The sequence below is a fragment of the Olea europaea genome, unplaced genomic scaffold, assembly GCF_002742605.1.
Source record: "Olea europaea var. sylvestris unplaced genomic scaffold, O_europaea_v1 scaffold2757, whole genome shotgun sequence".
Taxonomy (NCBI): Eukaryota; Viridiplantae; Streptophyta; class Magnoliopsida; order Lamiales; family Oleaceae; genus Olea; species Olea europaea.
Genome location: NW_019246016.1, coordinates 51764 through 63304, shown reverse-complemented (window position 1 = coordinate 63304; position 11541 = coordinate 51764). Strand labels below are relative to the sequence as shown.

The window sequence follows — 11541 nt, the reverse complement described above, 5'->3', positions numbered from 1 at the left end:
TTTTCCGAGTTTTGAGTTTTTTAACTGATAACATTCAAAATGGAAAAAAATCGCTTTGAGTTTTCAATTATCAGAAATGCATTTTTGGAAACGACAGACCAAATACGTTTTTGACATTTTCGAAATTTAAAAATAGAAAATGGCAAACCAAACGCGCTCTTAGCTTGCATATTCATCTATAGATCAAATCAGTTATCTAACTATTGAAATAATTGTTGGAGACTCAAATAGTGGAAATGCAAGCATGATAGTTTTATATTTCTATGAATTTAGGAACCTTTGCTTGTATTGTACTCTTTGGCCCACGAACCATAACTGAAAACGTTTGAGAATATGTAGGATTATAAATAAAAAGATCACTTTTGCCCTCTGTCTCTTATCCTTTTTCCTCCCAAGGATTTTTTTTTCTTTTCAGAAAACTTTATTTATTTTGATGGGGATGGCATGTCCAACCTTTTTGCAACTTTATTTATTTAGGGGAAGTGATTCTGATCTTAAAGGTCTTTTGAATTTTTGACTTTAGTCCTATATAAACACTAGTATTCAATGAAAAACACATACAATAAAGAACGAAGTTTCTCCCTATCACTTTCGTTTGATAGAAAATTAAGGTGCGCTTGATTTGCTGTTTTCAAGCAGTTTTTAGTTTTAAATTTTACAAAACATTAAAAATGTGTTTAATCTAGTATTTCTGAAAATACATTTTTGAAAATAAGAATAAACTTATAACATAAAATTCAAAATGCATTTTGACGTTTTGAGTGTTTCGAGTGAAAATTCTGTAAACACTAAAAAAAAAATAAAATTGGAAAATAAGCGTTTAAATAAAATTCAAGAAAAATAAATTTGATAAATTATAAGAAGTTAAAAAAAAAAAATTCTTAAAAAAAAATTATAAAAATTTCTAAAAAAATAAAAATTGTAAAAAGTAAAGAATAAAAATAATTAAAACTTTTAAAGATTGTTTACATAAAAATCTTAAAATACTATTAAATGAACAAAGATAAAAACATTATCAATTCACATCATTAATTTTTATTTTTATTTCCTATATTTTGAACTCAATTTATTATTTATTTTACGTTTGTAGCTAGAAAAAATATTTTAAAATTCGCTAACTTTAAAACATATTTATTTTATGTTAATATATTAACATAAAATTGTTCTACTTTTCTTGAATAATTTTCGTGGAATAAAATATCAAAAAATAATTTTTCAAAATTATAAATTGAACTAGTTTTGTAGTTTTTTGTTTTGAGAAATAATTTTTCAAAATAACAAACCAAACATGTTTTTAACTATTTGAAAACAAACCTCAAAAATAGAAAATTGAAAATAAATTCAAAACAAAAAATCGAAAATCAAAACATAAGCTAAACAGGCCCTTGGCTTCTTGTTTTTGCCTTATTGGTGAAACTATACAAATTCAGAGAAATAAAGCAGTTTTCTTAAAAAATATAGAATATTTTCAAAGTTTAACTTTCGTTTTCCTTGTCACTGTACTGGTTAATGGCCCACTAGGGTTTATGAAAAATCTAGGAATATTATCGAGTCAAGTCGAGCTTGCTCGAGAGTCGAAATTCAAAGCTCAGGCTCGACTTGAGTAAAATGGTTCATGCTTTTTTTAGTTCGAGCCGAACTTTTACTCGGCCAAAAAATCTAAACTTGACTCGAGTTTTCAAATCAAGCCCTAGCGGGTCAAGTCAAGCCGGCTCAATTTTTTTTTTCTTGTGACAAATCTAACATTTTTTTAAAGAATTTAAAATTTATTTAATTTGTATGAATTATAAATTAAATAAAACTCAAAATTGATATGAAATTCAAAATTTTACCTCATATTTATAGTAAAAGAATATATTAATTTCAACCAAATTTAAATTTCAAATTCAAAATTCAATCAAAGACTCAAAGCACTTGCTGCTACCTTAACAGGATAGGCGGCAGGTGGCTCTCTTTTCCATTTTTTTTGTGTTACGGGCCGAAATGGTCAGTGACACGCAGGGGATGGCTTGGGCTTGAGCCATGTCTCAAAATAGGGCTCGATCTAAGCCTTGATTCGATTCTTTCAAACTACAAGCCGAATTGACTCGGGTTTCTTATTGGATTGAATTATGGACCGCTCGAGTTCGCGAGCCAAATTTACATTTTCAGAAAAACCAAACTACTATTTAATCTTAATTCACATAATCTTCCCTTAAACCCTTTCACCAATTTTTTATTATAGATATCCCTCTTAACCCCAAAGCCCCAACCCGAACGGGAAAAAGAATAATGATCTGAAATTCGTCCTTTACCTTGTCCATTTGAAAGGCTCGCTTTTCGCTCCAAGTTTTCGTTGTTAAATAAAGAATTTTACATCAGAAAATTTAACTCTTCCTGGGCCGTCTGAATTTACATCAATCATGGTAATTTTCTCCCTCTAGTGTTGCCTCAATTTTTCTCCGAGTTTTTATGGTCTTTTTGTACCTGCATCGTATATATTCGTATATCTACGCTTCAGTTTGCTGGTATTTCACATGACATTGTTGAATGTCTTTAATTAATTGGCATTAAAGGAAATTTTGCTGCATTCCAGCCTGATTTTTCTTTCTTCATTTACCCTTTCCTGTCACTTTTCCTTGCCCTAGGAGTTGAAGTTTATGCTTGTTTCACGAATGGGTTTTTGTTCTTTAAATTTTGCTTGCTCATTTAATGTGCTTGTAGTTGGGCTTCAGAACCCCTGATGTTGGTTTTTGATGTTATTTGGGAAAATTAGGTTCCCAAGTTTATAACAGAGGTTCCGTTTTATGTTTTATGGCAAGACTTTTCCCGGTTAACTGATGAATAATCTTCTTGTGCTGATTCTGCCAAAATATTTTCTCATTAGCGCATTTGGCCTTCTACAAGAAAGGGAGGGACGGCCAATCAAAATCTGACACTGAAGTTGGTGAGTGAGTTTGAGAGTCTTAGGAATTTCGGTTCACAGAGAAAGATGTGTTCAAGTTTTTAGAATTGCTTACCCCCTAAGTGGTATTATGGGTGTGTATTCTGTTGTGAGGGTATGGACTATGGACATGTGACACTTGACGATTTTTTTAATGGAAAGATCGTGATGTGTTCATTGTGTTACATAAAATCTATTTATGATGGACTTAAAAAGTTTTGGTCTGGTCTCAACTATAGAATAAAGATGTATATTCTGAAGTACTGAATTTTGCATTTACATTGAAATATGTGAAGGAATCTGATTTAGAGAATGCGGAAAGTCGTTGCCAAAATGGGTTTATATTTTTTGAATTCTTTATGTATAGATATATGGTTAATCACTTTCTCTTAGTAGTATTACGACATTATTAAAGTTTCTTATTTTTTCCTCCAACGATCTTGTACAACATGACAGGGGGGGGGGGGGGGGGGGGGGGGGTTGATAAACTAAGCCCCTGTGTGGTGTAGATTAAAATAGTAGAATTTTATAGAAGTTGATGAAATGTGTAATTAAAATTAATTATTGATTTTAATTTGACATTTTTATCAATTTTTTATCTACACCAATCAAGGGGCCAAATAGAACTTGTTTTTGGGTAATTGTTACGGATCTTGTTGTTTTAGACCTTCAGGCTTCAGTAGACCTAGAACTGGTTAATGATGGAAAAGAATTCATGTAGCCCACTCTTAGAATTTTGTTGTATATTTTCCTCCAACAAGAACAAGAGAATAACTCCAATTAGACTTAGCTTGATGGGTGCAATTGAAATGGCTACAGATTTATGCAAATTCTGCATTTATGATATTTTACATGTTCATTTGTAATTGCTGGTTTGCATGAATGAATATCATTCTTAATAAGATAAAGCTGTCACTTGTTTGATGGCTTTGTGGTAAAATTTGTATTTTTGGTACGAACATTGAGGTTCATTATTTTCATGTGTTACTAAGCCCATGTTTGGTTTAGTTAAAAATCAGATTTTTAAAGGATTTTAAATGAAATGTATGATTGAAAAATTGTTAAAAGTTGTGGGTCTCAAAAAATGTGTGGTTAAAAATGAGTTTTAGAAAAAAGTAATGCTATTTATCACCATTGAGCATTGGTGTTAAGCATCAGTTGTGACAGTTACATGATATTAAATGAAAGATATATAATGTATTTAAATTCAAAGTCACATGACTCATTTAATTGAACCTATAAAACATATCCACCTAGACTGATGCTAGATAGCATTATTTTTAAGAAAATAACAAGGGCTAAATAGTTTCGTAACTGAATTATTAGTAGTTTTGTTTTGCAAGATTAGTCAACAAATGAAGTGTCCGGTTGAAAGTACTCAATAGTTGGTTAAATCATCATATTTTGAAATGGAACCAGTGAAAGGTAGTTTCAGGCTTTGTTTTCTGTGTTGCAAAAGTTTTCTGTTATTTTGTTTTTTCAATTTTTATATTTCATTACCAAAAAATTTCTTTTCTATTTATATTTACTTTAACATGATCAATTCATTCACATGATCGGCATCTATTTACCAATAAATGGCTAATGCTTTTATGCCTCAACCATGGATATGAAATGAATCTTAAATGTTTAATTTAACATTAGGAGGAAAAGAAAAAAGTTCAAGTTAAGATTATTGATGGCCCTTTTTTTTTTGAAGCAGTATTTCTTCGATAAACTTTAAAGAAATTATTTGACTTGGCACTTTCGATTTCACTTGATCCTTATGTTGCTTGACTGGTGTATAAATTCATCATGCAGGAGATATGTCTGCAATGTGGCGACAAGGGAACAACTAATGCCTTTGTTTACTGTGTCAATTGTCTTGACTGTGTTTTGCATCGGTAAATTGTACTGCTGATTTTCTTTGTTAATTGTTCAACTTATGTTGTACTCCCCTTCTCTCCCCCTCTCTATATACAGAAAACAATTTGCAGAAATAAATTTAATTCTATGTTGTGTCAGTGACTTTTAAAAACGTCAATTTGGTATAATGGGGCTAGAGCCTCCAGCAAATTTGGCATAAGATGGATTAAATTGACCTGCTGCAAATCATTGGTACTTGTATTTTTAATTTCCCTGACTTTTAAAAATGTCAATTTGGTATAATGGGGCTAGAGCCTCCAGCAAATTTGGCATAAGATGGATTAAATTGACCTGCTGCAAATCATTGGTACTTGTATTTTTAATTTCCGTAGGGAAATTGTACCACTGGTCCCCAAGATATTATATGAGTAGCAAATTGATTTTCTGTTTGTTCAACCATTATCTTAGGGAAAATTGCGCTGGTTCCCAAGTTATTAGATGATTAGCAAATTGGCCTTCAAATTTTCGTAATATTTACACTATCAGTCTTCTACGACGGAAACTATCCAAACCTCCGCTAAATTTCTATGTGGTCCTTGCATGTCCAATTTTATGAAACAAGGTTTGTTTCTCAACTTCGGCTGGTTGTTTCCATTATGGCATGTGAAGGTTTGTGGACACTATTTTTGGGAACCGATTGTGCAACAAAGACAGCTTGAGGATCAACTTGCTTTTTTTGATAATTGGGGATCAACTTCCTACTTGACAAATAGATTAGAGACCAATGATGCAATTTCTCATTATCTCATCGTTTGCACTGTCTGTACACGTGAATTGTACCCATTCTGGAGCTGGGGGTTAGATTGATACTTTGGGGGATTTTCATCCTATTCCTGTTTTTTAACTTTGTTTTTTCTTCAGCTACTGCATGGAGGTAGTCACTTTCGATGAATATGTTCATTGGGTATGTGATGACTGCGAAGTGGTACTGCAAAAACAATCTGCTCCCGAGAAATGTGATGCTGTCACATGCAATGAAGAGGAATGTACAGTTTCAGAAGATATCAAAGTGTTGTCTGGAGAAGAACCGAAGAAATGTGATACGTTGGCATTTGAGACAGAAAGGAATGCTTGTGAAGGTGACACCACACCAAAATCATCCGCGACTTGTACAAAGATTGGCTTGGCTGAATGTGACAAATCGGTCAGTGGCAGTACTTGCTCCATTTTTGAAAAAGACCAGCATGGACCTGGAAAGCAGAGAGATCAAAACTGTCACTCCCGGCAATCTTGTGAATCAGATAGTGAGCCGGGCATGGGAGAGCATACTTCTTTGGTGCACAAGACATCTTTCAAAAAAAGGAAGATGAAAAATGCTGTGTTTTGTGAAGCCAATTCAGAGGAGCATGGGCGGAATAGTATTTATGCTGATCCGAATATAAGTAATTCACATGAGGAGGCTCCAAAATATCTCCCAAATGTCTCCTCAGCTCTTGGTTGCCAAGAACCTGCACTACCTGTAATTACACCAATTTGGAGGTGAGGAAAATCATACATATATGAAACAGGTTACCGAAACTTGTAAAGTGCTTTCTCGTGGGTGCTCATTAGCAACTCTCTCTTCCTTTTATTGACAGGGGAAGTTTTAACATACAGAACAAAGATAATGGTATGCTTGATGAATTTGTAGCTCACATATCCAGTAAAGCTTGCCGAAAAGTGTTTGATGAGGCAAATCAGTTTCAAGGAGTGCTTCACATGGAAATGCTTCCAAAGTCTCGTATGTGGCCAAAGAGTTTTGAGACGTCACAGCCCAGCGATGATAGTATTGCCCTCTATTTCTTTCCATCAGACACAAGGTACTCCTTTGATAGTTGTTTCCTATCTTTTATGATATGTTTGGTATGCTAGATTTTTGCATATGAGAGGAATTAAAGGAGAAACAAGATTTAAAATCTTGTTTGTTATCATGTAGAGTACTGTGTAACAATATCTTCTCTTTCTCCATTTTTATAACTGTTTTGCTTTTTGTTGTCTCTGTACTGCTTGTGATGGATACTTGTACACTAGGGAGTAAAATGAAAAAAAGGTACAATCATATAAAGCAATGAACATGAGTTAGAATGAGGCCAGGGCAATAATCAGGACTTTGCACCCGCCACCCAAGTTGAAAAACTTAAAAGAATAAAAACCACGCACGCACACGAATACATGTCTTAGATGTCTTAAGGACCAAATCACTTCTTGCAATATCAGAGTAACAGAATTAACCATATACAAATGACGCAACCATCAATCTGAACTGGAATTATAAAGAATTCGAACAGATGTAGTATGAACCTGTCACCTAGCATAAGGCAAGGCCTTGAGCTTTTTCTTCAATGGGATATTCTTTTGTTTAATTGAGGGGAATCAGGTTGTATATGATATATCTGTTCTTGCAAAACAGGTGTAAAACTCTTGATGATTTAATGAATATGCTTAAAGCCACACATTGATGTACGTTCGAAAAGAGAAGTCACTAAATCATACAGCAGTGGCTAAATCCTCTTGTAAAACATCAAAAATCCTTTCAAACCATCCAGTATCCTATCAACTTCACTAGAACTCTGTTGTGAGGACCAAATCATCTCATATAACCCATCCAAACACATAGAAGCGCCAGTGAACCTGTTAGGAACCTGGGATAATGACAATTTATCTATCACACTTTTGAGATAATTGAATGCTGAATTTCATTAACTAACTGGAATTACACTTAATGAAGTTCTGTGAAAGGACGATTAAATCAAAATTACAAAAGAACAGAAGGAAATGATAAGATATGGTTGTGAACTTTCGAGAGGTTCACCACTCTCCTGTTGAATGCCAAATTCTGCTTCTAGACTATTCCCCCCAACCATATTATGTAACCGTGCATGTGGCTTATTCTCCCTGTGTATTTCCTCTACTACCCTTGCGCCTTTGACAGGTGACCTGTATTGCGGGTCTAACATTACTCCCCCCAACAAGACTCACCTTGTCCTCAAGGTGAAAGGAGGGAAATTGCTGTTTCAACAGGTCATACGATTCCCACGTTGCTTCCAATGGTGGCAACCCCTTCCATTGAATCAACACATCCAGTCCCCTAATGTTGTGACCTGATCCAGGTCGCACCCCCAGCACTGCTTCAGGTTCCACCAACATTTCTAACTCCTCATTCAATTGATTAGGCACTTCATCCACAGCATGTGTTGCTCCCACTGCCTTGCACAACTGTGATACATGAAAAATCGGGTGAATGCTACATGTGGGTGGTAAGGACAGCTTATACGCCACTGGTCCAATCCTCTTTTCCACTACAAATGGACCATAGAATCTTGGAGCCAATTTTTCATTATTCTTGGCAGCCAAAGTCTTTCGGCGATATGGTCTGATCTTCAAGTATACCAAGTCCCCAACTTTGAACTAGATATCTCTGCGTTTAGTGTCGACTATGCCTTTCATTTTAGCTTGAGCTCGGAGTAGTTGTGCCTTTAATTCATCTAGTATTCGATCATGTTCCCACAATTGTTGTTTTGCCACTGAAATTGGAGTGCACCCTCTTTCAATTCTCACCAAAGTTGGGGGTTCTCGCCCATATACAATTTGAAAAGGAGTAGCTTTGGTGGCTGTATGAAAGGACGTGTTGTACCACAATTCTGCCCATGGCCGCCAATTTAACCAAGATTTAGGTTGAGATGAAGCAAAACATCGAAGATAAGTTTCTAAGCTGTGGTTCAATACCTCTGTTTGTCCATCGGACTAGGGATGATAAGTTGTACTTCGGCTGAGCTTAGTTCCTTGCAACCTGAATAACTCTTCCAAAAAATGACTCACAAAAACTTTATCTCGATCTGAAATGATGGAATGCGGTACTCCATGGAGTCGTACCACTTCCTTGATGAAAATTCTCGCCACACTAGCAGCCGTAAAAGGATGTTTGAGTCCAATAAAGTGCCCATATTTACTCAGTCTATCAACCACCACTAGAATGGTGTCCATATTCCCGGACTTCGGTAACCCCTCGATGAAATCCATGGCAATATCTTCCCAGACCTGATTTGGAATAGCGAGTGGTTGTAAAAGGCTTGCCGGTAAGAGAGCACTGTACTTGTTTTGCTGACAAACCGTATATTGTCTAACATACTTGCTTATGTCTGATTTCATTCATTCCGTCCCAGTATACACTTGCTGCTATCCGATTGTAGGTCTTCAACCATCCAGAGTGGCCTCCTAACTTGCCATCATGTCCCTCTTGTAGTAGTATGGGAATTAATGTCAACCCTTTGGGTAGCACCAACCTTCCTTTAAATAGTAATTGACCATTTACCATTGCATAATCAGGCCTGCTGAGGGAATCTCTGGTGATGTCCTGGATGACCCCCTGCAATTGTGGGTGTGCCCTTACCTCTTCAGCTAATACTTCTAGTTGCACCACTGCTAGAACTGAGATTGCCATTAATCCAGATGAAGAACTTACTCGAGACAATGCATCAGCCGCCTTGTTTTCACTTCTTGGACGATATTGAATTTCAAACTGATACCCCATCAATTTAACTAACCACTTCTGATACTCCGGGTTTACTTCCCGTTGCTCCATTAAAAACTTCAAACTTTTTTTTTCGGTTCGAACCAAGAACTTCTGACCCAGCAAATAATGTTTCTACTTCTGAACTGCGAAAACGATGGCCATCAACTCTCGCTCATATGCTGATTTCACCCTTTCCTTTGGGTTAAGAGCATGACTAAAAAATGCGATGGGGTGCTGGTCCTGCATAAGTATTGCCCCCAAACCAAACCCCGAAGCATCGGTCTCTATGATGAAAGGCTTACTGAAGTCAGGAAGAGCAAGTACCGGCACCGTAGTCATGGCTACCTTCAAGCTATTAAAGGCTCGTTCTGATTCCTCATCCCAGAAAAAATTGTCTTTACATAATCCTTCTGTTAAGGGCCACGCCAAGTTGCTATAATTCTTAACAAAACGGCGGTAATACCCAGTGAACCCCTAATGTGTTCCTCTTCACTGCGACTGAATACTAAAATGTCATCAAAGAACACTAACACAAAGCGCCTCAGTTTCTCTTTGAATACTTCATTCATGAGTGATTGGAATGTGGCCGGGGCGTTAGTGAGTCCAAACGGCATGACGATGAACTCATAATGCCCTTCATGTGTTTTGAACGCTGTTTTCGAAATGTCATCAGGTTTGACCGAATCTGATGGTAGCCTGCCTTCAAATCCAACTTAGAAAAAATCGTGGCCCCATGTAATTCATCCAATAGTTCATCTATCACGGGAATGGGAAGCTTATCTGGTACAATCACCTTGTTCACTGCTCTGTAATCTATACAAAACCTCCATCCCCCATCTTTTTTTTTCACCAGTAGAACAGGGCTAGAAAACGGGCTGCTGCTAGGCTTGATGATCCCAGCAGCTAACATCTCACGAACTAACTTCTCTATCTCTTTTTTTTTGAGCATGCGGGTAGCGATAGGGCCTTACGTTGATAGGGGCAGTACCTGGTTGAAGAGTAATCGCGTGATCTCTGGTCCGTGGGGGTGGCAACCCCACGGGTTCTTCAAACAACTTCTCAAATTCCTCCAATACCTGCTTAATTTCCACCGATATCCCTCTCTGCCACTCCCCACAGTCAACTCCCAGGTTGCCTAGCTCCAGAAGCACTCCTTCTCCCTCTCCTTTGAATGCTTTGACCATAGCCTTCAACGTAATCAATGTTTTGCTAAGGCTCGGGTCTCCCTGCAAGGTCATTGTAGTTCCCCCAACCTGAAATTTCATCTCGAGTGCCTTCCAATCAATTTTCGTTTGGCCTAGAGTTGAAAGCCATTTCATTCCTAGAATCACGTTGGAACTCCCCAACTCCAAAGGAAGGAAGTCCTCCACTACCTTTATATTCTGCAAGGATAATTGCACTCCTTTACAAATTCCTGCCTCTTGCACCGCCAAGTCCCCATGATCACCCCATATCTTAATGTCTCTGTTCTAGGCAACTCCAATTTCTACACGAAGTCTGCTGATATGAAATTATGGCTAGCCCCACAATCAATTAGCACCACTACTTGCTCGTCGGCAATTTTTCCTTTCAGCTTCATGGTTTGTGGTGGGGTAAGACCCACCACCGAATTCATGTATAATTCCACCATTTCGCCGGTCGTCAGTCTCCCTCCTTCTATTACCTCCTCGGTTGGCTCTTCATTTTTGCACTCCTCCTGTCGTTCATCATCGTACACCAACATTACCTGCAACTCTTTATTCTTGCACTTGTGCCCAATGGAATATTTCTTGTCACAACGGAAACATAGCCCTTTTTCCTTCTTGACCTTCAATTTGGCTTCACTAAGCTTCTTGAACATCGGACCGACAGTAGGTGTAAATCTGGTCGCCGATAATTTTGGGTTGGAAATCTGGAGAGTGCCCGACTGATTTCTAGAAGACGAAGGGTACCCAGCTGGGTTAGGATTTAATTTACTTCTTAATGGGCCAGATCCAGTAGCGTAGGCTTGCATGGCCTTGTTCTTCTCTTCAATTCTTTGGGCCAGTTCCATAATCTGCTCAAGCCCTCTAGGCTGTAACATCCTGATTTCGGCCTTAATTTCTGGGTTCAGCCCATTTATGAAGTGGCCTTCTAGTATGGCCTCAGAAATATCACCGATCGGAGCTGCTAGTGTCTCGAATGAGTGCTTGTAATTCATCACCAAACCCTCTTGTTGGAGGGCCAGGAATCGTTCCTCTGT

At 37.1% G+C, this 11541-nt stretch overlaps 1 protein-coding gene across 3 annotated transcripts; it reads left to right on the top strand.

Annotated features, from left to right (window-relative positions):
• The first annotated feature begins 2217 nt into the window (after positions 1–2217).
• Positions 2218–6690, top strand: LOC111383782. 3 transcript variants are annotated; one of them, XM_023007934.1, is made up of 4 exons: positions 2218–2405; positions 4724–4806; positions 5690–6307; positions 6406–6690. In XM_023007934.1, the coding sequence occupies exons 1-4, from the start codon at positions 2403–2405 to the stop codon at positions 6677–6679; spliced, it is 978 nt and encodes a 325-aa protein (XP_022863702.1). In that variant the 5' UTR covers positions 2218–2402; the 3' UTR covers positions 6680–6690. The 3 variants fall into 3 exon arrangements, with proteins under 3 accessions (XP_022863702.1, XP_022863704.1, XP_022863703.1); XM_023007935.1 differs by lacking the exon at positions 2218–2405 and adding an exon at positions 2532–2926; XM_023007936.1 differs by lacking the exon at positions 4724–4806 and having other exon boundaries at positions 2226–2405.
• Positions 6691–11541: the final 4851 nt, after the last annotated feature.

Excerpts from the sequence above, each read along its gene's own strand:
- LOC111383782 (XM_023007934.1), top strand. Across the intron at positions 4,807-5,689 it reads CTTGACTGTGTTTTGCATCG|CTACTGCATGGAGGTAGTCA; the intron begins GTAAATTGTACT and ends TTTTTTCTTCAG. Across the intron at positions 6,308-6,405 it reads GTAATTACACCAATTTGGAG|GGGAAGTTTTAACATACAGA; the intron begins GTGAGGAAAATC and ends TTTTATTGACAG.